Here is a 27,395-nt window from a genome sequence, read left to right on the forward strand (position 1 = left end):
AAAGAGAAGTTCAGTTGAAGCAAAACTATGCAACAATTTGTTGTTAGTTTTGTAGTTTTGGTATCATCTTCAAATCCATTTTGATGGTATATGGTCATGTGAAGGACAGATAAACACACCTGTTGTACCCTGTGGAAATGTAAAATATTGCACAATATTGCCAATCATATCACCAAAAGACACCAGGTTACATGTTAGCAAGCTTTCATCAGTGCCACCTGGCCTGTTAGTGAGGTTAGCAAGGTTTTGCATGCCTCTCAGGTATTTAGCTTGCTAGTTTTAGACCAAAACTTATTATTATTGCTTTAACTGCAGCAAATGCAACCCAAATTAACAGAACTGACTATTTATACAAGAGAGTAATTACCCGCTATTACCTCTATGTTTTTCCTTCCTGTGTTCTGCCCTTTGTTTTGGTACGGTGACCCTAGAGGCAGAGCTGCGTCCTAATGGCCCATGAGATTCACCGGTGTGCAGGTTGTCTCAGGGGTCATAAGGGCTGCTTCCTCTTTCTCATTTTTTACTTTTGAACACTCAACCCAACACCATCCTCAGTGCATTTCCCTCACAGCAACACACACTGTGTACTACTATTATCTCAACATAAACAACACTCATGAACAACAACAACAACACCAACAACAACAACAACAACAACAACAACAACAACAACAACAGCAACATGTCATCCAAGACTGCTGGCATGAGTGGCGACTGTTCAGGGGGTGCATGAGGAGGAAAAATGTATATTTCAATTAAAAAAATGTTTTACAACACGGCTACCCAACACACCAAAATGGGCAAACCAGCCCAGGTAACCAACACCCACCCCAGATGTTCAACACAGGGCTGACCAGGCCAGGTACCCTACCCACAAAATGGGTCCATCTGAAGCTCCTGGTGTCTGGAGTGTAAGTAGGGTGTTGGCTAGCTGACTCTATCCAAGTGTGTGTGGTGTAGCTGCCTAGCCGTATTTAAGCATGTGTGTGTCACTATAACATAAAACACTTAAAACACTTAAAATCCCCTTGCTTTTTCCCTGAAACTATGGAAAAGACAATTTGCAAACATGCTCCCTTAATTTTATACAATATCCTGAAATATGTGATACAAGGCATGATTAAGGTCTTTTTCTGAGTTAATCAAAATTCAAGGAATTATTAAGAAGTTTGCAGATTGAAGGAAGTCTCTTAATTATCCTTTAATACCTTACCTTAACACCATAAATGGGAAGTTCAAAGGCCCTACTCAAAAAGTCAGTGTTGACTATGCATAGCCTACTTTGTGTGAACCCTTTTTATACCTATATATAAACTTAAGAGTGAACACTAGCGCAAGAATATTGTTGGAAATGATGATTTTGCTTTCAAAAGCACGAACGAGCACATTGCTAGCTATCACCAAAAGATACTAGCTAGCTCGTTAGCAGGTCTTTATTAGGGCCAACTCGTCTGTTGGTGGTATTTGCAGGGGTTTTGCCTTTTAATTAGTTTGCTAACTAGTTTTAAAGGTAAAAGGTAAAGGTCAGGTATTTAGTAGATGCTTTTGTCCAAAGCGACTTACAAAGGTCAGGAATCAATCATTTAGAATGTGGCCACCAACAACACCACACTCTGATGCTTTGGGAAGAGCAATGTTTTGTGTGTCTAGTTTAGACAAACAATTAGAACAGGAACTGTGAACTGTTGGGATTAGAATGCAGTCACTTTGTGTCTGTACACAGTTCAACACAGACTCACTATGGTTAGTGTAAAAGTAGAAGTACAAAAAGAAAAATACAGCCAAAAACACACAAATGACGATATACATACTTTGATCACTGCATATTATACATGAAGGAATATTGTACGGTATGTATAAAATTACCGTGAAGCAATATTTGGAAATTAAGGTTAAAAAGAAGAGCATTTTCAACTGTTATTTAAGGGGTGAATTCCCCCTGTTTAAGGGATAATTTAAGTTCAGTTTTGCCTTTTAACAAACTTTAATCTGTACAGAAATCTATTCATTTTCCCACTGAAAAATCTGTATTATGTTAAAGGGTAAGTTTAAGGTGTACATTAAGAGGTTCTGTTTTGTAGTGTATGGTGGAGCTGCGTGGCGCTGTCTTAGTGTGTGTGTGTGTGTGGGGGGGGTCTGTAGGGAAGCCTGCTGTTCCCTGCCATGTGTTTGAGGATCGGTGAGAGATTAGCTTTGTGACGCACTCCTTGCACGCAGAAGACCTGCTTAGCTGCCTCAGACCTACCCAGCTGTCCCTCGCTGCTCTTCACTTTGTGTGTGTGTGTGTGTGTGTGTGTGTGTGTGTGTGTGTGTGTGTGTGTCCACCATCTCACATACGTAGAATATCCTTCTGGGATTTTAGGGAGTCCCTGGGTGACGTACGGAGATGCACACCTCTGACACACACCTTTCTCAGCCACAGACACACATCTTTCTCTCTCTCTCTCTATCTTTCTATCCCTCTCTCTATCTTTCTCTCTCTCATACACTCTCTCTCACACACACACACACACACACACACACACACACACACACACACACACACACACACTCACACATTTATGTTTTGGGATTAAAGACACCCCTGGCTTTCCTACAGAGGGAGGTCCAACACAGCAGCCCTACCCTACTCTCATGCTCACTCCGTGCCCCCGAATGGCATCCTTCTGCTCCTTTCAGTGGACCTCTACACATGTAAAATAGTATTTATATAGCACAATTCATACACACTGGAAATTCAAAGTGCTTTACAAATAAACAGATACAAGATTAAATATGTAAAAAGTTTAAATGCATTATAAATAGAACATAGTAAATAGTATATAAATAAAAGGTAGAGTGCATTCAATCAGTCAACAAAAAGCATCTGTGAAAGGTTGGGTCTTAAATCTAGATTTGAAACTAGATACAGTTGGAGGACTTTTGCTGTCATCAAAAAGTTGGTTCCACAGATGCTCAGCATAGCAGATAAAAGCTGCTTCACCATGTTTAGTTCTGACAGTTGGTATTACTTACAGATTTCCCATTTAGTGATTTAAAGTAAATTATGTGACTTAATGGAAGCCAGTGTAAGGACTTAAATATTGGAGTAAAGTGGTCAGCAGTGTTAATTTCGTTGACGAAAACTATGACGAAAAATATTCGTTAACGACCTTTTTCCCCGGACTAAGACGAGACTAAGACGTGACGAAAACGGATCTTTATAAATAAAAACTATGACTAAATCTATTTTAACTTTCGTTGACGAGACGAGACGAGACGAAAATGTTGGTGGTTGACTAAGTCACAATTGTTTTTTTTTTTCTAAACTTGTATGCACATCATTGGTTGAATGTTGCCCGGTCCTGTATCTATGCCTCCTCCGCTCCCTGAGATTCCCCGACATGCAAGTGACGCCCTAACAGACGTTATGATGGCTGAAGTTCAAGCACTCGGTACTGGAAGAAAAATAAGAATAGATATCTGGACAGTCTTTAATTATAACTTGACAGAAAATAAAACACAATGCACCGCAATAACCGGAGAGAAACCTTGTGGCTTCAAAATAGGTGGGAAGAACACAACAAGAGGCACCTGAAAGAGCACAAGACAACCCTGCCATTTATGCCAAGGTAAATTAGCTAGAAACTGTCAATGATAATTAGCTAATGTTAACTAGTTATTAGAATATATTAGCCAACGCTAAGTTAACTTCAAAGGTGCAGTCGAGTGTATAGGTTGTGTCAGCTTGTATAACTAGCTAGTCATTTTCGATTGAAACCTCCCGTTTGGCTTGGCAAATGAGTTCCAAAACGTTTAGCTAGCTAACGTTAGCTAACTATGAGGTAGCATAGCTAAGTTATACTAGCTATCGATTGATAGCTACGTTATACTAGCTATCGATAACTAGCTAGTAAACGCATTGCAGAATGGACTATAGGACAGGCCACGCATGACATTAATCAAGAAAAAATAAATGAATATGTGATTGGTTTACATATCCTTCCTTGTCTATTTATGCATTTGTTATTATCATTGGCACCACTTTCAACTCTCAAAACTATCCGTCTAGCTAAATCTGTTGGTTCATATGAGGATATATGGTTGATTTAACTCTAAGGTCAAGAATCTTCAAAATCTAGACTTGATATTCTCTTATATTTTAATGATAATACTGTTAATTAAGTATTGCCTTAAAATGATTATTTACATTGAATTAATTGGAATTAAGCTGTAGGCATAGGAGATCTGTATCTTAGAGACTAATTGCATCCACAATTTATGTACTGCAAGCTTCACTATTATGCAGTTGTAGACACAACACAAGGGGTCCCTGGGCCTGAGAAGGGAAGGAAAGGAGTTTAATGTGGCTATAAGATGGACTTTTAAATGTGACTAAAACTAGACCAAAATGTAATGAGACTTCGTCGACGAAAACTAGACTAAAACTAAGGAGGATAAAAATGACTAAATGTGACTAAAACTAATGGGCATTTTCGTCTAAAGACTAAGACTAAATCTAAAATAGCTGCCAAAATTAACACTGGTGGTCAGTTCATAATTTTTGATAAGAACTCTAGCAGCTGCATTTTGTACAAGCTGAAGCTGTTTGATGGTCTTTTTTAGGAAGGTCTGTGAAATGACCATTGCAGTAGTCAACCCTGATGGAGATAAAGGCATGAATGAGTATTTCTTAATCATTTTTTGTCATAAGGCCGCTAAGTTTGGCTATGTTTTTGAGATGGTGAAAAGCAGATTTAGTTGTTGCTTTCACATGGTTGTTAAACCTGAGATTGCAATCAATTAAGACACCAATGATTTTAAAGGAACAATGTGTAGTTTTTAGTGACATCTATTAGTAAGTATGAAATATAGTATTTATAATTATGTTTTAATTAGTGTAACTATGAATCGTTGTGTTTTCCTTAGCTTAGTATGAGCTCTTCCTATCTACATAGGGGGTGGGTCCTCTTCCACAGAGTCCGCCCTAGGACACCACAGGTCAAGGATACTGGTGATGAGGTATAGTTTCCAATGGCAAAAAAGGAGCTCCTGTTTTGCAAGTATGATCTAAGCCACTTGATAACTCTACCTGAAAATCCAACCTAATGTTCCAGTCTGTGTATTAATATATTATGATCAACAGTGTCAAAGGCTGCACTAAGGTCCAATAACACTAGGACTGTACAGGTATTGAGGCTTATGTCATTTAAAACCTTAATGACAGCTGTTTCAGTGTTGTGATTACCATGGAAACCTGACTGAAAGTGATCAAAATAACCATTTTACGTTAAGAAGGCGTTTAGTTGATTAAAAAATACATTTTCAACGTTTTTGCCAACAAATGGTAGGTTGGATATGGGACTGTAATTGTTTAGTATACAAGATCTAGTAGGGGCTTTATAGCAGCTGTTTATAGGGACTTGTGCCAAACAGCAATGATACATTTACAAATATAAACACATCTGTTGCTAAGAGGTGAAAAACAGATTAGAAAAACTTGGTACGCAACGTATCCAAGCAGCATGTAGAAGAGTTGAAATTCTCTACTGTTCTCTCCAGAGTGTCATTGTCTGTCCAACTACATTCTTACATTCCATTCTCAGTTCCTTTCTCTTTGTTGCTGGTAATCAAATTTATAGTAATTGAGAGGATTGGAGAGGATGACGCCCTGTGTCATTCCAACAGCATTCCTCCTCTGCTTCAGCTTGTGAGGATGTTTGTATGTTTGAGTTTTTGTTGTTTTCCTCTAGTTCACTCTGTAGGGTTGCCAGTTCCATAATAGGTTGAAATTATTATAAAATTCATCCCAAATTGAAAAGCACTTTTTTTTTTTTGCGAGCCAGGTGCTTAAACTGAGCAGTTGTGAAAACATGAAACGTCCCCGTACTGGGAGAGTACCACTGAAGTTTGTATTTTTATCTCATTTAGAGCATTTTTGACGGTAATATGGTTCTTTACATAGCATAAGGCTCTACATTTTGGGCAGATAACCCTTTTGGATCTTAAAACACAGATAGACTCTATTATCTCTTCCCCCTATCTCTGCTACCTTTCAGTGCCTCGACACACAAGGGTTAAAGGTTGGCACATTTGGTTTCACTTGAACAGTCCCAGTGCAAGTGGTGAAATGCAGTCTGCAGTGGAATAGATTAACCTTAATAAAGATCTCAGAAACGTGGGAACCCTAATCCCTGGAGACTGCACTCTTCTGGGAGTAACATCTATAAATAACTTCATCTATAAGTCCTCCATCCACGAGTCCTCATTATGTGATGCCTACCAGTGCAAACACAGACAGAATTGCATTTGGTCATCAATGACCCCATGTATGTAATTGAGCTGGTTATCAATTAGCCCATGTTGTACAGCACTTTGGTCAACGTGAGTTGTTTTTAAATGTGCTTTATAAATAAATTTGACTTGACATGTATGTAACTGGGCTGGTTATCAATTACCCTATGTATGTAACTGGGCTGGAATGGAAGTGTACTGCATTCACGAAGAGAAAAGAAATTGGACAACTTATCTCGTAATTATGATTTACTATCTCGTAAAAATGAGAAAAAGATCTCATAACTATGAGATCAGAGATGAAACTCCCGGGAGATGTGAGATGTCTCTGATAGGATTGTAGTGTGTTGTTTGCTATGCTATGTATAATCCTGCACTGGACTCAAACACACACACACACACACACACACACTCCCACAGTGTCCCTCAGACACCGGAAGTCACAGTGCTAATAATTACAGCAAGACCCCTTGGGTTGTTATTTGTCGCTAGCATGTCTCTCGCAGGTTTTCTCACTGCAAAGTTCTGTTTCCGTTGGACACAAATTGACAGAGATACATCCCACTTGTTTTTAGCACGTTCTTACAATTTAGTTTAGCCCTACACAATCCCAAAGGCCTTTGAAATGTGGCACGCTTGTATTTGGGTTACACTCGTCATAACAGCTGAGGCCGACTCGCAGTAGCCCAGTGACAGTTAGGAGGATGTAAAATCCCATCTATGTCCCCAGCACTTTTCAATCCAAACCGGTGCCCATGCATACCATGCTATGTTTACATTACCTGAATGTCAGGTGTGCTGAATGTCAGGTGCAGTCTGAATGTCAGGTTTGCTGAATGTAAGGTGTGCTGATCGTAAGGTGTGCTGAATGTGCTTTAAAACGCTCTTTCACACGTGTAGGTACTCATATATGCTCTACACCCGTAAAATACCAGCATTGGAGGCACATAACCAAAATAGCACAACACATGAAGCACACCCATAGACCACTAACACACCCACACACAGACAGCTGTGATTGGTCTACAGACTTGTGTAAGCTGTTATGTTTGGTCCACAGATCTGAGGGAGGCACATGATTGGCCAAGAGTACCGAGGGAGGCGTGTGATTGGTCCACCAGGCCGAGGCTCTCACAGGAGTTATTTATAAAGGTGTTGAAGATGTGGGGAGAGGCGACCTTGGCCTTGATCCATAAAAGTCACCCACAGAAGGTGCAGAGCTGCTGGAGCCCTGTGTTTGTGTGTGTGCGTGTGCGTGTGTGTGTGTGTGTGTGTGTGGTGTGTGTGTGGTGTGTGTGTGTGTGTGTGTGTGTGTGTGGACCCACCAAATACTGACAGGGGTCCCGCACTCACAAACAATAACAGAATATTCCCATACTCACACATACCATCACACCATTCTCACAAAACAGAATAGTTCCATACTCAGAGTCACAAAATAGTCCCATACTCACAAACAATCACTGAGTAGTCCTATAACCACGATCACAAAATAGTCCCATACTCACAAAACATTGTAGCTCCTAACTTGCCATTCAAAGGGGGCATTAACAACCCCTAACGCAGAACACTTATAGGGAACACAAGAGCTAGGGAACACTCCAGAACACTGGTCACTAATAGAACATGGCCTGTTAAAAGAACACCATGGGAATAGAATACTGTAGGATATAACACTGAAAACACAGCTGAACACAGCACCGGCCAGTTAAGAGAGCACTATTACACAGAACACCAGGCTGTAAAGAAAGCCATGTTACATAGAACCGTGGCCTGTTAGAACACTTCTCTGCCTCCTGTGAAAGTTCATGAAGACGTCAACATCCCTGTGGATGAACTGATGAAGTTCATGTTGAAGCACACAGAGAAGTGGACGCATGACAGAGGAGCCAGACCTTTACCAGAAAAGAGACAGAACAACAAGGAGAAGCCCATGGAATAGAAGAGAGGAGGAACAGCGCAGGAGAGAGGGACGTAGAGGGTGAGAAAGTACAGAGAGAGAGAGATAGAGAGAGAGAGAGAACTTTACCAGATGCCGTCTGAGTTCCTCAGAGAGCTGGTAGAGCGTGAGCGGGACTTCAGAATGATACTCATCATGGCAAGCTCCCTCTCGCTCCTCTCCTCTTGCCTTCTATCCTCTCCTTCCTCTGTTCTTTTTTGTCCTTTCTCTCTCAGCAGTGTGTCCTCACTATCGCTCCTTCAGAGAGAGTTCCTGCTCAGGGTCTGCAACTGTGCAACTGAGCTGCTCTGTTCCTCTCTCTCTCTCTCTCTCTCTCTCTCTCTGCTGTCATTCTATCTATCTCTGTCTCTTTTCCCCCTCTTGTGCATTCCTTCTCTTTCCTCATTCTCTTTTCATCTCTCCTGTCCTCTGCCTTTACTCTGTGTGTTTGTGTGTGTGTGTGAGTGTGTCTAAGTTGGCAGGTTGAGTAAGCGTTTGGAGAGAGAGCTCAGGTTTCTCAGTCCGGCATTGCTCTCACCTCTCCTCTAAGGGAGAAGGGCCTGACAGAGACTGAGGGACAGAAAGAGAAAGAGAGAGAGAGGAATGTGAGGGAAAGAGAAAACTAAAAAATAAGGAGGGAGTGAGAAAGAGAGACATTACGAAAGAGAGGGGAAAGACAGAAAAGAGAGAAAGACAGAATGTGGGTGAGAGACAAAGAGAGAGAGAGGCAGACAGAGAAAGGAGAGACAGAGATTGAGAGTGTTGTGTGTGTGTGTGTGTGTGTGTGTGTGTGTGTATATGTGTACACTGGCAAAAGTTATTTGAACTGCACGAAACATTAACAGTACAGCACACAAATCCCAGTTTTCCATTGAGTATCGATTTTGCAAATGAAGTAACACTACTAGTACACACTTTCCACAGAGCTGATTCTTTCCAAACGCTTTCATTTAACTCAAATAGGCCACCGTAGAAACAAAAACAGTTCCCACAAGGAGTGGCTCCGCCTCCCAGACCTCCCTCCCTCTAGCCACCAAACAGAGCAACGTAGAGGCCGCTCTTGTCAATTCTCTAAAGCTAAGCATGTTAGGTTCTGGCTGGAGTCTGGATGAGAGACTTCCCAGGACAGCTAAGGTGGGAGGAATTGGGTGGCCAGTGGGTTGAACGTCATCCCCAGCCTGCACAGATCCCAGTTCCCCTCCCCTCATACAGTTATGGGACCTGTCAGCGCAGCGGGCTCCCATCCTTTGGAAGGGCCGACAACACTGACCCTTTGTGCTCCGCCAAAACCTGACCCAAGTGTCTCTGTCACACTTAGCCGTTAGCCTAGCATGTGTGTGCCGACCCAAATGTCGGCTTCTCTACCAAGGCTGACCTGACCCCTGACCCCTATCCGTAGTCCAGTCATGTCTGCTCACCCTCCCTCGGCCAGTGCAGATGTGAGTGCAGTGTGTACCGTGAGCACTGGCCTCGTCCAGACGCCAGGCGCTCTGGTCAGAAGCGCTGCTGACTGTCATGAATGTGTCATTCATTCCTTCCTCTCATGACCACCGTGTCAAAGTTAGCACAGTAAACATGGCCTCTGCAGCCTGGAATCAAGGCATGTTGAGCTCAAATATCAACACTGTTTCGCCAGAATTGCGGAGTGCACCTTTTTAAAGCCACAGATCAGTGTTCCAAAAGCATTTAGTGGGACTTATTGGGATTTTGAAACTTGCTAATACAAGAGAAGTTATGGTAGTTTTTTGAAGACTGAGGTTATTTTGTGAAATGTTCCTATAGAACATAAACTACTAAGTTGACAGTAATGTGCATGCCTCTCTCTCTCACACACACACACAGAGATACCTGTAGGACTTGAGAAGGTGTTTGTGTTGGAAGTAGTCTACACCACACACACACACACATTCACATAGGCTCACACATAGTGAGCAGGTATAGTCTGCATCTTTCTTTCTCTCTCTCTCTCTCTCTCTCACACACACACACACACACACACACACAGAGAGAGAGAGAGAGAGAGAGAGAGAGAGAGAAAGAGAGATACTTGTAGGGCTTGAGGAGGTGTTTGTATCTGGGGTTGTCTGCATCACACACAAACACATTCACATACACTCACATTCAGATATAGTCTGCAACACACACAGACACACACACAGACACAAACACACACACACACACACAGAGAGAGAGAGCGAGAGACACAAACACACACACACACACACAAACACAGATACCTGTAAGACTTGAGGAGGCGTTTGTATCTGGGGTCTTCTACATCACACACACGCACACATACACTCACATTCAGATACAGTATAGTCTGCAACACACACACACAGACACACACACACACACACACACACACACACACACACACAGATACCTGTAGGACTTGAGGAGGCGTTTGCGTTTGGCGCCTCTGGAAACGCTGTGGCTGGGGGCCACAAAGTTGCCATCTGGGTCCCAAATCAGCAGAGGGTCCATAGGAGCCGACGAGCGCCTCACACGCACACACACAAACACACACACTCACACAAAACACATACACACACAAGCAGGTTCCTCAACACTGCGGTCGCACACACAACCTCCTGACCACTCTTCGGCTAGTCAATGCTTACTGCACTCCCTCAGTCCTCTGCTCTCTCTCCCCCTCTCACCCCCCTCTCTCTCACACTCTCTCTCTCACACACACACACACTCTCTCTCTCTCTCTCTCCATCTCTCTCTTGCTCTCTCTCTCTCTCCTCTCATAATCTGATTATAATTCCAGGACAGGCTGTTACCTTACACCAAGGCTTACACCGCCTCCCAACCTTTACCTACCGCCTCTCCTCTCTCTCTCTCTCTCTCTCTCTCTCTCTCTCTCTCTCTCTCTCTCTCTCTCTCTCTCTCTCTCAATTCAATTCAATTCAATTCAATTCAATTCAATCAAAGAAGCTTTATTAGCATGAATGTTTTCAACACTATTGCCAAAGCTGATTCAATACATACATATTACATACACATACAGAAGGACAAATATAATGAACAAAGTTGATTAACAATAAATAAATAAATAATCAACAAAAATAACAATAAACATACAGTTAGTTTGGCATTCTGTGGCCGTAATGGCTGTCCCTCAGGTTATGGCAGGCTGCCACATATCCGGCAGCTAGATTGGCTAAATCCCTGTCTTCCCCAAGTATGTATGGCAATTTTGCCTCGCCTGTGAGAGTTTGAAAGCCTGGGATGACCAGATTGAACCTATCAAATTAACCTTTTCTAATGGTTTCATATTTGTGGCATTCCGTGAGGAAGTGTACCTCTGTCTCCACGGCCCCCAGACTGCAATGTGAGCATAGCCTCTCCTCTCTGGGCTGCCTGTGTCTGCCTCTTTCAATGGCGAGGTGGTGCTCACTGAGTCTGTACATTGTCAAGGTTTTCCTGAGTTTTGTGTCGTTTACTGTATTCAGGTAAGTAGCTGTTGAGTATTCACGTTTTAGGGTCAAATAACATTGTAATTTAGATTGTGTTTTGGTTGCTTCTTTCCAATAGGTAATATCATTTTCTTTTTCAGTGTTTGTAATTTGGTTGGGTCTAATTTTCCTGGCTACTGAGTCATTGTCCTGAGCCTCAGTGATGAGATTTGGTGCTAGGTCACTAAGTCTCAGGACAAGTTGGGTAAGGGGGCTCCTCCCTATATTCAGCTCTTGGCATTTCAGTGCTTGGTAGTGGAGTGAGTGGGGGTCGCTCATTTTTAAATGTTGCCAAAATTTGACAGCTCTTTTTTGAATATCAATAATTAGGGGGTATTGGCCTAATTCTGCCCTGCACGCATTGTTCGGTGTCTTCCTCTGTACCCAGAGGATGCTTTTGCAGAACTCTGCATGAAGGGCTTCGGTTGGATGTTTGTCCCAATTTGAAAAGTCACCTTTTGTTGCTGGACCCCACACCTCACAGGCATAGAGTGCAATTGGTTCAATTACTGATTTGAATAGCTTAAGCCAAATTCGAATTGGTATATCTAATTTAATTGACCTTTTGATGGCATAGAATGCTCTTTTTGCCTTTTCTTTGAGTTCCTTTGCAGCCAAGCCAAAATTTCCTGTTGAGGTGAGGGTGATTCCTAAATAGGTGTAGTTGCATGTTTGATCAATTTTGGTGTTGCCTATTTTAAAGTTGTCAGTGTTTCCCTGTAGCCTGGAACGTTTTCTAAAGACAAGGACTTTGGTCTTTTTGGGATAAATTTTTAGGGCCCACGTCTGGCAAAAGTTTGCCACTTTGTCCATGTGGTGTTGCAAGCCTTCTTTGGATGGTGACAGCAGAACTAGGTCATCAGCATAAAGTAAACACTTGACCTCTGTGTCTTGCAGTGCAAGTCCTGGGCCTGCAGAGTGCTGTATTGTGTTTGCCAATTAATTTATGTAAATATTGAAAAGTGTCGGTGTCTCTCTCTCTCTCTCTCTCTTACTTCTCCTCTCGCAAACACACATTTACCTCCTCAGTTCTCTCTCTCCCTCTCTCCTTCCCTTCCCCTCTCTCTCCAACACACATTTTCAATCATGTGTCAGGATCTGTGATCGGATAGAATTCTCACGCACCTTTGAACACCTTTGACAGACTTGAACACACACACACACACACACACACACACACACACACACACACATATTCATATCATACCTGCACGCATATCACACACACGCACATGTTTGCACACACACATCCATACATACACAGTGCAGACTCACACACACACACACACACACACACATCCATACACACACAGTGCAGTCTCTCTCTCTCACACACACACACACACACACACACACACACATCCATACACACACAGTGCGGACTCTCTCTCACACACACACACACATACACACACACACATCCATACACACACAGTGCGCTGTGTGTGTGTGTGTGTGTGTGTGTGTGAGGGTGCTTTCTCCATATGTGTGTGCTGGTGTAGGTGCTATATGCTTGGGGATGTTGGGCTCTGTAAGCTCAGGCCCTAATCAGGTCCTGTTAGGTCAGGACCTAAAACACCCTTTCCCAAAGCGCGCGCGCACACACACACACACACACACACACACACACACACACACACACACACACACACACTCATCCTCCTTACCCCTCAGCTCAAACACACACACATGCACACACTCACACACACACTCTCTCTCCCCCTCAACTCATACAGACAGGCACACACACACACACACACACCCTTCATCCCTTCCTCGTCAAATGTCTGAACCTCCAGTGTATCTTTCAGACGGTTTTATGAAGCGCCCTCGACCCTGCGGGCTCTGCTAAAGGCATGTGCTTGCGGTAGTACTGTGTACCCTGCAGTATGCACATTTTTCACAGCTAATCAGCTTCCCTCTGACTATTACAGTAAGAGGATTACTCATGGCAATAAGATTGGCAACATATTACTCTGTGTGTCCTGAGTGGGCACCCATACTTTAGACCTCAGCTCAGGAGAGGCCCACTGCTTCTGACAAACCATCAACACAAAAAACCAACGCAGTATTCTGGGCCACACACACACACACACACAGATAAAGATCATATGGCCTACAGGGGATCCTCCTCTCAGGTCTGGCCAGGCTGAGTGACACACACACACACGCACACACACACGGACAGAGAAACTGAAGAGTGATCTCTGTGATTAATTCTATCAGACTCAGATATCAAACCACACCAACAACGATGGTCACACACATTCAGACGGGCTCTAGTACTCTGATGGTCACACACAGGCGGGCAGGTAAGATTGTGGCCGATCCCTCCCACCCGGGTCACAAACTCTTCGAGGTCCTTCCCTCCGGTAGGAGGCTGCGGTCCATCAGGACCAAAACCTCACGCCACAAAACCAGCTTCTTCCCGGCTGCCGTTGGCCTTATTAACAAGGCCCGGGTCCCCCACCTGACGTGGACACTTAACCCGCCCCCACACCTCAAGCCTGTGTTATGTTAACACACACTACATTGCACACTGCACATTGCACATCCACTTTTGCACTCCTGCCCTGCTTTTTGTATTGTAGTACTTATTGTGTTTGTGTAGTACTTATTGTGTTTGTATGTTTTATGTTCACTGTATGCACCTTTACACCAGAACAAATTCCAGGTAGGTGTAAACCTACTTGGCAATAAATACCATTCTGATTCTGATTCTGATTTGCGGCCGCAGAGTCACACTATTCACACTATACACTACTATTCAATACCCTGCTAAATCAAGAGCATCTAACTTACTAAAACAGCCCTTACCCTTATCAATAAATGGCTTAAATCCACCTATCTACGCAATTAATGCTCTGTCACACTTAGCCGTTAGCCTAGCATGTGTGTGCCAACCCATGTGTGCATACATACATGCACGGGCACAGCTGCTCGATGCTTAACCCGTAAGCTGGGTAAGGGCAAGCAAAGTTAGTGTGTTTTAGTGTTCATGTGTTCAGACAGTGACTGAGTGACTCAATCTCAATCACGATGTCAGCGGATGTACACAACTGATGATAAGAGAGGATGGTGATAGGTTCACCCTAGTTACTTCAGGACTCCGGAGTTGTCAATCAGTGTATTTATTCAACAAGAACAATTGCAATCGTGCAATCACTCACTGCACAAGGATGAAAGTGAAGCAATTTCACTCACAAACCACTAAGTTTATATACTAAGACTTATCTAATGCTGACGCCGTAAATGTTTAACATCATAGTCAAAACAAGGTTCTCGACCGAGCTTCTTGTATTTTCTCAGGGTCGCGAAAAGTGGCGCCAGTTAATCAAAGTTACATATATACACAGGAACACAGAAAAGCCATGTTCCTGTTAAAAGAAAGGCATATAATGTAATTATTAAAACAAGGCACTTGATTCATATATTCTAAAGTCATTAACAGTGTTTGGAAATTATCTCCATCAGATGGTATCTGTGCACCCCACGGATGAAGCTGAAGGGCAGCTTATTCATTAAGAGCTGCAGGGGATGGAGGACTGCTGATGTGCCATCCTTAGTGAATACTGCTGAAGCTGTGATATCACAGCTTCAGTAGTATTCAACACAGGTGATATCACAGCTTCAGCAGTATTCAACACAGGTGATATCACCTATGCTGAATAGTACTGATGTGCTGGATATCGCCTGTGCTGGATATTACTGAAGCTGTGATATCACCTGGGTTGAATACTACTGAAGCTGTGATATCACCTGTGCTGAATAGTACTGATGTGCTGGATATCACGTGTGCTGGATACTACTGATGTGTTGGATATCACGTGTGCTGGATACTACTGAAGCTGTGATATCACCTGTGCTGAACACTACTGAAGCTGTGATATCACCTGTGCTAGATACTATTAATGTGTTGGATATCACCTGTTTTAGATACAACTGATGTGCTGGATACTACTAGTGTGCCATCCTTGGTGGCAAGCTGTCATGTCCCCTTTGCTTGATACTACTGAAGCTGTTTGCCACCAAGAATAGCATAACAATAGTATCCAGGTGATATAACCTGTACAAATAAAGACTTTGTCAGCATTCTGTGTCATTTTCACTACGAACTAGGGTCCAGAGTTTAACAGCAGCGGAGCTCATATACGCCACACAGCACTAAGAAAGAAATTACCTGTAGTATTTCTCACAGCCACTAGAGGGCATGGTAGACCCTTTAATGGAATTCATTAGTTTTCTGGCATTATTAATTTTCTGGCATATCAAGACAATGCAAGGTGAAAGGAGCTAGTTTACTTTTCATATCTTCTTTGAAAGAAAACAGACATACACCTGACACCCCACATGTATAACACACAAACACACTAACACACCTTACACACTCATCTAATGCAGCATACAATAAAACCATGACTGTGTATTTAAGGGAGGTCTCTGCCCTGCAGTCACTTCCTGAGGAGGCATATCAATTCAGCTGCAGTGTCTACACAGCATTTCTGTGTGTGTGTGTGTGTGTGTGTGTGTGTGTGTGTGTGTGTGTGTGTGTGTGTGTGTGTGTGTGTGTGTGTGTGTGTGTGTGTGTGTGTGTGTGTGTGTGTGTGTGTGTGTGTGTGTGTGTGTAAGAGTGCCTGTGTGTGTGACAGAAAGAGAGAGGGGGAGTGGATGCCAGTATATATGGGTGTGTGTGTGTGTGTGTGTGTATGTTGTGTGTATGGGTAGGAACTGTGTGTGTGTGGCTGTGCACCAGTGTGTATATATACAGTATGTGTGTGTGTGTGTGTTTCTGTGGCTGAGTGAGAGTAAAGGAAGACAGTTACATGTTTTGAAACGGACGTGTTTATTTTCGTAAGGGAGTGTAAATGAGCCTTTAGAGTGGACTCCTACTGATGACTGACAAGAGAGGAATGAGGAGATGCATTCACTCCAGGATCTTGTGAGGGTTTGATATGATTGTTTAAGGCCCAAAGTAACAGACTTTGCTACAGGAATTCTCAAAAATTGCAGTTAAAATTTCAGTGATTTTCGCACATAATTCAGAAATTCCATGACTGTGTTTTTTTTAAATAAATATTGCAGTAATGAGAGAACATGAATTTGTGCATTTGTGCATGAATTTCTGAAAATGCAAGATGGCAAAATCCAGGTGCTGGATATGGGGATGCATCAGTTAGAGTACCTTGAAGTACCCAGATGTTAGCGGTTTATGGTCATGTACTGTAGGTTTGGGCCACTGCCACTGCTTCTGCCACAGGTGGGATTGGGTTCCCTACGGACTCTGGCAGGTGTGGGTTCAGGTTAGGGTTAGTTCCTTACTGCCCCAAATAGGGGGTAGGTTTGGGTTAGCATCACTACTGCCCCTGCCAGGGGTAGATTTGGGTTAGCTTTAGTTTCTCACAGCCTCTCACAGAGCTAGATCTAGACACTATAGCCTTAGCCTCCCGGACCAGCTGCAGTATTCTACACTGACTTCCATAGCTGCCCGCTGACGAGCTCATTAATTAAGCTCAATCCTGGGGCAGTGAGGTCTGATGTTCACACGGGAACAGATGACGTAAATGGCTGTTAGAGCGGTCAGCAGTTTAGACAGAGGTGGCAGCGAGCAGGATGGGTACCTGCAGCTGTCAGCTAGCCACCAGAGGCAACTGACGACAGACGACCTTCTCTCAGTAGTGAACTGGACTGTCAGTAATATTAATAATGGGCTACATGTTCTGTACATGATTTTAAATTGTCACAATTAAAACTAATTTTGTATGATAACTATTGGGGTCAGTGGTTATAATTTCTACTTTTTATTGTTGTAATAATTTGTGTTGTGTTCACACATGTGGTGTTAGCTGCCATTTTGTATTAGTTTTGGTTGTATTGCTATTGACACACCACTGTGGCCCTGTTTGTCTTGCTTTAGGCCATGCAATATGCAAAAGAAATTGCCTTGGAATTAATTTGTGTGTATGTGTGTTTCTAAGTGTTTACATGTTACTTGCTGCTGCAACACTGAACTTTTCCTCTGGGGATAAATAAAGTACTCATTCATTCATTCATTCTTTCTTTCTTTCTTTCTTTCTTTCTTTCTTTCTTTCTTTCTTTCTTTCTTTCTTTCTTTCTTTCTTTCTATCTATCTATCTATCTATCTATCTATCTATCTATCTATCTACCACCCACCCATCCATCAATCCATCTATCTGTTTCAAACATCACTGCATCACTGTGTGTGTGTGTGTGTGTGTGTGTGTGTGTGTGTGTGTGTGGGGGTAAGAACTTCACAAGGCTCTTTCCCACTGTGGGGTAAAGCCCCAGTGTTTGGGAAATAACCTCAGACTCTGCGTTTCGATCTCTGAATTCTTGCGGGGGCCATGGCCCAGATGACCTCAGTTAGGGCCTGGAGTGGGGCGGGGGAGGGTTAGTTTACGTCACCTAGCAACGGAAATAACTTCCCTAGTATTAGTAACGTACGTCCAACAATTGCACATTTTAGTTGCTTTAGTTTAATTCTTACGTTTACTTATTTTACCATTTCTAAGCACTGTTTACAAGACTCTAGCACTAATGGATGCACTCTGTTTGCAAATGTCCCTGGTATTAGAACTAAGAAGAAACAGAAGACTGAGGCTATTCCCTGGTGCTTCAGCCCGAGGAAGAGCCACAGGCTGACTCTGGTCTTAAATGGAATAAAAGATTAAACAGATTCACTTTGGATTCTGCCGAAATCATATCTAAAACCAAATGTGATTCAAATGTGATTCTGACTCCGACAGAAATGATATCTAGAATGAGGTGTGATTCATGTTGAATGCTGCTGACATCATTATCTCTGATCCTGTCCGTGCCCCCCCCCTCTCTCTCTCACCCTCTCTCTTGCATCCCCCCATATCCTTGCCTCCTCTATGTTTTTCTCACTGGCATAATTTTCTCTCTTTTCTTTCTCTCTATCCTTTCTTCTCCCCTCCCCCCATCCTTTCTCTTTCTATCCCCCTGTCCCTCTCTCTCTTTCTCTGTCTCTCTCTCCCTCTCGCTCTATCTCCCTCTCCCTCTCTCTCTTTCTCTGACTCCCTCTCTCTCCCCATGTCTCCTTCCCCCAACTCTCTCACTCCCCTTGTTCCTTTACTCTTTCTCTCTCCCTCTCTCGCTCTATCTCTCTCTCCCTCTCTCTCTCTCTCTCTCTCTGACTCCCTCTCTCTCCCCATGTCTCCTTCCCCCCACTCAAATTCAAATTCAAATTCAAAAAGGCTTTATTGGCATGACTGCATACAATACAACGTTGCCAAAGCATGTTTACATAAAATGTACAATCACAATTAATATGAAAATGTGGTATATAAACATATAACAGGTTAATTGTCAATTATTAAGCATTAAATATTAGTTATGTGGGACAGGGGGTTCACATTACTGTGGAGCTCATGACAGGCTGATACATATTTTGCTGCCAGTCTACAGCAGTCCTCCCTCTCTCCCAGTAGAACTGAGAGTCTGTCCAGATCATTTAGATGGTGGAATTCTTGGAATATTTGTGTTATTTTGTCAAAATAATGGTCTCTAAGACTTCAGTTATGGTTGCACTGAATCAGGAAATGTAGCTCCGTCTCTACTGTTCCCTGGTTACAGAAGGAGCACAACCTCTCCTCTCTGGGCAGCCAGGTCTGTCTGTGCCGGCCGACTTCTACTGCCAGGTTGTGCTCACTCATTTAGTTAAAGTTTTCCTCAGTTTTTTATCAGACACTGTGGTCAGGTAGTTTGCCACGGTGTACTGTCTGTTTAGTGATACATATGTTTCTAATTTGTTCTGGGATTTTGTTAGTTTTGCCCAGTGATCTCTATTTTTTTCTTTTTCTTTCATAATGATTTAGTTGGGTCTGATTATCAGAGATCCTGAGTTTTGAGGCTGAGGTCGTCGTTGTGTAATGACCTGGGTGGGTTCCTTTGTGGGTTCAACTCCTGGCAGCATAGGGCTCTGTAGGAAAAGGAGAGTGGGTCACTTGTTTTAATATGATTCCAGAAATTTAGGGCTCGTTTTTGGATATTTAATATTAGAGGGTATTGGCCTAATTCAGCTCTACCTGCAGAGTTGGGAGCTTTTCTCTGCACTTGGAGGATACTCTTGCAGAACTGTGTATGTAGGATTTCAATTGCGTGTTTGTCCCATTTTGTCCAATCATGTTGAATTTGTGGACCCCACACCTCGCTGCCATATAGTGCAATTGGTTCGATGATAAATGAAAACATTTTGAGCCATGTTGTTACTGGTAGTTCAATTCACTCTCTCACTCCCCTTGTTCCTTTACTCTCTTACGCTCTTTCTTTTGTACCCCCCAGCTCTCTTTCCCCGCCTCTCTTTCTCCCCTGCTCTCTTCATCTTTCTCTCCCTCCCTTCCTCACTCTCTGCTTTCTCGCTCTTGCTCTGTCAGTGTAATGTGAAGTGAACTCTTTCCTCCAAGTGTCCCTGTGGCATCAGCAGCTGCCCCACACACACGCACACGCACACATGCACACACACACAAACACACACACAGACAGTCACGCACACACACACACACGCACACGCAGACAGTCACGCACACAGTCACACATACACACATGCATGCACACGCACACAGTCACACAAACACACATGCACGCACACACACATACACACTCACTGAGCTCCTCAGAGTCCCTCTGGTATAGCTAACCGAACCACAGATCATTACACACACAAACACATAAACACACACACAGTCACACGGCACCAGCAATCATGACCACAGACTATTACTATTACAAACCACACACACACACACACACACACACACACACACACAGACACACAGGAAGGAAACAATGACATAGTTTGGGGCTTTAGTTCAGTTGCATCATGGGAAGGCTTTAATAATCACCGGGGGTGATTTGCTCGAAATAGGAAATGTATGAACCACTAAAAAGCCTTCAAACCACACACACACACACTGAGACATGGCATGGATGGATACACAGATCTCACACAAGGGAGTGCTAAGAGACAGGGAGACTGTGACAGACAGCTACTAAGAAAGACAAAATCATTTGCACACACACACACAGACACACACACACACACACACACACACACACACACACACAGATGAGGTGGAGGCATACAGTGCAGTATGTGAGTCAGGGTCTGTCACATGGCATATAGTCTTGTGTGGCCTGAAAGGACTTTATAGACAACTGGAGACTACTAGTTGTAGCACTGAGATGAGGGGTACATCTGAAGCCTAGATGCAGATTCATACCTGCCCTATCATCTTCCTTTAAGACCTATGTGATTGTGTTCTATGAGCTCATGTAACAGGGACCTTTATGTAAGCCTGTCTTCCTTCCAGAGGCTGTTTCTAGTGGTGAGTGTACCTCCCAAAGAAACCTGAAAGAACACAGCCACAAGGCACATACACACACACACACACACACACACACACACACACACACACATGCATGCACACACGCACCCATGCACAAACACACACACACACACATATGCATGCACACACACACACACACACTCATGCACACACACACACGCAGACACACAGAAAATAATACAGCCTTACCAATTGCACAGACAACTCAACACATCACCTTTGAAATCCCAGTCAGATTTTACTCAGCTTAATCTGTTTATATTCATTGTCTAATTTCACATTTAGCCCAAATGCTTTATTTATTTATTCCCTGATCATCCCCCTTTTCATGCATTTGTTTGATCTGTTTACCATACCTACTTCCTGTTTTATTAATTAATATGATCTGTTTATCATACCCACATCCTGTTCCCCTAACCCCCTTCCTGCTTCACGCATTAGTTTGATCTGTTTACCATACCTACTTCCTGTTTTATTAACTCATATAATATGTATACCATACCCACATCCTGTTCACCAAACCCCCTTCCTGCTTCATGCATTAGTTTGATCTGTCTGCCATTCTCACCTCCTCCTTCATGGATTAGTTTGATCTGCTTCCCACACCCATTTCCTGCTGCTGTAACTCCAGACAAGGCACTTGCTAACTGAGCATGCTCAAAAGTTCAATGGAGGAGATCTGGTATCAAAATCAATTCGTCATCAAAGGCTCTCCACGGAGGCCTTTTATCATGCAGAGAGTAGCGCAGCATGAAGGTATAGAACTCCTTAATCATTTACATTGAATAGGTGCTTGTATTTTCTTACAGTCCTATACAGCTATTTATTTTGCATCACCATGTGTGTTTTCGGGGTATCGATTCTTTCTTTGCCCAACTAGCCAAGCTACATTAACGCATTAAATCACAACAGAGATTTTGCAGTTACTGATGCTGTTACATCAGTAACAGCAGAAATTAACCCAGTCAGTAACAGGAGAGATGCAGCCTACATCAGTAACAGGAGAGATGCAGCCTACATCGGTAACAGGAGAGATGCAGCCTACATCATTGAGTCAGATACTCCCCTGACACCTGCTTTCACACCAGTTAGCATTTTAATAAGATGATTCTGCCAGAGCAGCACAGCCACACGCTTCTCAGATTAACACTACTGTAGCGGCCCCCACCCCACCCCGCTTCCACAGCAGCTTTCACTCAGCTTTCACTCAGCTTTCAGCAGAATCTACATACACAGACAGACACACTCTGATCATCAGCAACCTGCCCCAGCACTGCTGTTCCCTCACCTATCCACCTATCCACTGTGCTCTATTCTCCAGCAGCTTTCCCTCTACAAAAAGAGGATGGTGCTTTCAAACAGGTCCTGCCTGCAGGTGCTGGAATCTACATCTACAGGGAAACAGTGACCAACAGCTATCTACCCCACTGCTGCTGTTCCCTCAGCTATCTGCCCCACCGCTGCTGTTCCCTCAGCTATCTACGCCACCACTGCTGTTCCCCCTCAGCTACCTAGCCCACCACTGCTGTTCCCCCTCAGCTATATACCCCACCACTGCTGTTCTCTCAGCTATCTACCCCACCACTGCTGTTCCCTCCTCTATGCTACCTGCCCCAACACTGCTGTTCTCTCCTCTATTTCCACCAGCACTTACACTACTGTTATGAGCCCTGATATGGTCCCTACTGTGTGGTATACTCCCTTATGCTGATCTCTCCTTTGTTGAGGTCTTGGGCATCTCTCCCTAATCTGTTTGCACGGATGGGCATTAGTCAAATGTCTCCCGGGGACGTGTACATAAAAAGAAATGTATTCACGACATTGACATTTTCCTTCTAGAGGCCTGTGCTTGTGTCCAGGGAGAGCCATGGCCTAGATAAGAAACAAAAGTATGTTCTTACATATTCATCATGTTCATGTAATGGGAAACAGGCACATAGCAAGATCTGCCTGCACAATCCCATGTTTAGACAAAAATATTTCCGTAGCTATCATTATAAACACGTTGCTCTAGAGCCAGTGAACACAACTTGGCCAAAGCAGAAAATCATCCTTAGGAGGGAATGGCTGTTTCTCTCTCTCTCTCTCTCTCTCTCTCTCTCTCTCTCTCTCTCTCTCTCTCTCTCTCTCTCTCTCTCTCTCTCTCTCTCGCTCTCACTCTTTCTCTCTCTCACACACACACACACACACACACACACACACACACACACACACACCAACCTCATACAAGTAAAACACATAGGCTGTAGAAGCAAGCACTACACACACGTGTATATCCACAGCATACACAGTGTGTATTTCTGCATGTGTGTATGTATGTATGTGTGTATGTATGTATGTGTGTATGCATGTACACACCATACACATGGCCCACATACTCCCACACACAGTACACACACACACACACACACACACACACACACACACACACACACACACACGGTACACACACACACTCACAGTACACACACACACAGTACACACACACACACACACACACACACACACACACACAGCATACACATCCATCCTGACCTTGCACTCTTGTACTCTGGGGAGGGGACAGCACACAGTACCAGGAGGAGTGGAGGGGTGGACAACTTTGCCAATCTTCTTCTATACACCACAGCCTGACTCTCTGCCATGGACTCCCGGGAGCCTGTGCACTTTACACTGTGCACACCAGTGGGATTTCCTACAGTTTCATCAGATGATATACTGTTGTGATTGGTTGCCAGGGTGGGGAGGGTGTGGGAGTTGTTAAGATAGGACGATGAAGAAGTAGGCCCAACAGAAGTAAAAACTATTTTATTATTAGAATGAGTAAACTACATCAGCTCTGCTTATTCAATTCAACAGCATCTGTGATAGAGCAGTTCAACTCACTCGGGTTAATGAGGATCGACGACAGGGCAGCTGTCCTGACTCGTTTAAAAAGCATCAGTCACTAACAAAAGGGCAGCTCTACTCACTTGCTTAAACAGCACCCATAGACGCTCCACTCATTTAAACAAGCACCAGTTGCTAATGAAAGGGGGTTTATTTGAGCTAAATCAGAAGACATCCCTGGAGGAGAAACCTGTCAGTACTGTTCACGTTTTCACAGGGGCTGTCAAGTCGTCTCGGCTCAGCCCCCAGCAGCCCAGGACTAACATGGCCTGTTTCAGCCATAATAAATACCAACCATAACGCACACGGTGGTCAACACCAACTAAAATAAACACAGCAATCAACACTGAGCATAATAGAAACGCTCAACAACACTGACGATTATAAACATGCTCATCAACACTGATGATTATAAACATGCTGATCAACACTAACCATAACTTACACGCATCCTGCTTCTGCAGTCATGTCAATACTGACCATAACTAACACACAGCTTCTTATAAACCATGACTAATCGTGACAGGAATCAACAACAATCACTTCAGTGGTCAAAAATGAGCATAATGTATAGCCCTGAGGGCCAGGCAACCCCCCCCCCACACACACACACACACAAACACACTCATACACACACACACATACTTATCTCCACCCTCTTAACACTTCCCCCGCATTCTACCTGCCCTAGAGCCGATTTACAAATCATCTGCTCCCACATGCCATCCGCAATGAAGGACCAGAGAACCATGGCTCTCCTCTCTCCTCTCCAGCGATACTACTGACAACATCCCTATGACTGGAGATTCGACTGCTTATTTTACAATATTACTTGAGGATCACTACTGCCTTGTTAATTCATTACATTCAAATTCAAATTACATTCATTACATTCAAATGGAAGTTCACTTGCCATTAGTGTATTTAATTAGCGACTGTATGTGCATATAATGGCTTTTTAAATGTATATTTTAACAAATGTTCAATACTTCTTGTACAACAACTAAAGTACCGCTACTTCAGTAGAACTTAAGTTTATTATGTCAGGACAATCTAAGTATTAGCCCAACTCTTGTACACAAGCACGTGGATAAGGAAGTATGATTCCGTTTCTGCGCTCAGTATAACAAAGACGTAGTCAACCATGCCTAAGCCTGCCTAAGCCACCCATGCCCTGATGTGATGATTGGTGAGAGACAAGAACTCTGAAATCGCACGGAGCGAAGGGAAAGTTCCTCCTGACACGGATTAACCTGGGATGACATAAAGCCAGCGCTAGTCAGAGACAACCTCTGTGAGAACAGCTGCTATGCAAAATAATCGCTCCTCTACCTTACCGTCTGAAACCCTGAAACGAAGATGGCCAAGACATCCTAGATTTCTTCAGTCCCGGTCTATGTCCGGTATCCACTGCGTATATTGAATCCATGTTGTAGCCAACCTATTCCGATCTTTCTCCTTGTCGGCAAAACCTCCTTTGTGTGCGCGCCGGAGTCCGTGATATGAGCGGATCCGGTGTTAGGAATTCGAGATCGGCTGCTGATGCTGCAGCCACTATCCGCGTTGTGCTCGCTGTTATCTCACTGCCGCTGCCGGGTGAGGATGCTCTCGCTGTGCAGCCACATCCCCTATCTGATTCTGCCAGAGTTCGCACAATCCGCCACCAGATGACATAATGTAACAGTCAGTGGTGTATGTGTGGATGCACATGTAAATTGCCAATATAACGCATTTTGAATGAGCATTTAACTTGTTAATTTGAAACATATTAAAGATAAGTGAGATAGGCCTATACTGTACATAATATAACAGTTAGGCTATATTATGTTGCCCTAACATATGGAGTACCAAGTGTAACGAACCTTATTTCACACACAGAACGCATTATGTGCTTCAAAATGCAATCGTGCATCCATAATGCCCTTTGTCCGCGAAAAACTGTATTGTGTCCATGAAATATTGAACAAACCATATTCTTTTGAGCGCAAATGAAATTATTCATGTCGTGCACTAAAATTACTTTACTGCTTTTTTGGACAAAAGGCTGAATGCACTTCTCACTTTGTGGACTCAACTATGATACTATACGATACTACGATCCGTGACATTAAATGTTCATCTTGTCCAGGTTTTGCCAAATAACTGAAAGTTTTGATGTACAAAAAGAGCTTTGGTCAAATACAGAAAGTAGTCCATGCACGAAAGCAAAGGCTACCTGAGCTTCCGTAGTTGTCACTGTTTTGTTAAAGTACAAAATGAATTATGTCCATAGGCCATATTACTGAAAGTATATATGCACAAAAGGACTTCCTCCATACCTTCTGTGAGTCTGCAAACTACAGAAGACATTCTGTCCACGAAAGCAAAGGCTGCTTGAGCTTTCGCAGATGTCTTTTATCCACACAATGAAAAGCACAACAGTTAATCCAGTGCACAACATGAATCATCTGTTCTGTTTTCAGTGCACTAAAGAAGGTGCTCCTATTTTCTGGACACAATGTTAACACATTTGTGTGTTCTTTGTGGACAAAAGGCATTGCGGTGTGACATGGTTTCAGAATAAGTGAATACATATTGTAACACAGAATGCTGTCTGTAAACAAAATAAGGTTTGTTACACTTGGTGCCCCATAGTAACAGGTGTTGGCATCTTGTATAATTGACGGTGTACAAACCTTGTACATCTTGACTATTTCATAGCCTCTCCAAAAGCTTAGCCTCTTTTTCCCATGATATCAATTTCATTTTACATTTCTCTAGGCATTGAAGTGAGCCATTATCCTACTTTTAATCACAAATTACAAGAAATGCTGCTGAAACAAACTGGGGAAGCAGAAGAGGGACACACATGTACTGTTATAGATATTCTGAGCAAAGTCAATGTGAGGTTGAGAATGAGAAAGAATGACTTAAAGAACATTTTCAGGGCTAAGTTGAACTCAATTAGCTCTTCATTGTAGAAGAGAGACATTGCATTTGAACTCAGTCTATTGCTTAAATCTGCATTATATGGGCCATTCTACCGAATTGGTGCAAAGTGTGGTCCCACAACAATACAAACTATTTACAAAACAATTAAGTATTCAGACATAGATATTTACTAAGAATATGTTATGGTCTATTTAAACCCAAGACATTAATTGAGATAGGGATAAGCTAAATATATACAAAATCATCATTTATAGGGTACTTTCTATTGGGAAGTAGCTGTCCCTAACCCTGGCATCTAAATTTCAATGTCTGTAAATAACACTTTTTCGATTTTTTCGATTTTTTTCAATGATGTAATTTCAAAGATCTTTACAATAAAGTTTAAACAGAACTTGGAAGATTTAGATTTATTGTGGGTTTAATTTAAAAAAAATAAACTATACTCAAAAAATCATGTCCATAGTTTTCATGTCACTACCGAAACACAGGAGTTTTAGTCCATTGGCTGAGCCT

The 27,395-nt window shown here is 43.0% G+C and overlaps 1 protein-coding gene across 5 annotated transcripts in view; it reads right to left on the reverse strand.

The window, feature by feature from the left end:
* The window catches only part of LOC105902626 (cAMP-specific 3',5'-cyclic phosphodiesterase 4D-like), a 40,342-nt gene extending 13,353 nt beyond the window's left edge, over window positions 1–26,989 (reverse strand). For 2 of the 5 annotated variants that reach the window (XM_031577330.2, XM_031577327.2), the window contains exon 1: window positions 8,303–8,584. In XM_031577330.2, the coding sequence (XP_031433190.1) occupies window positions 8,303–8,370 (68 nt within the window). In that variant the 5' untranslated portion in view covers window positions 8,371–8,584. Of the gene's footprint in view, window positions 1–8,302; window positions 8,585–10,598; window positions 10,682–25,288 lie in introns of those variants that run through there. The other 3 variants (XM_031577326.2, XM_031577329.2, XM_031577331.1) reach the window with 3 other exon arrangements.
* Window positions 26,990–27,395: the final 406 nt, after the last annotated feature.

The sequence above is a fragment of the Clupea harengus genome, chromosome 12 (assembly GCF_900700415.2).
Source record: "Clupea harengus chromosome 12, Ch_v2.0.2, whole genome shotgun sequence".
Lineage (NCBI taxonomy): Eukaryota > Metazoa > Chordata > Actinopteri > Clupeiformes > Clupeidae > Clupea > Clupea harengus.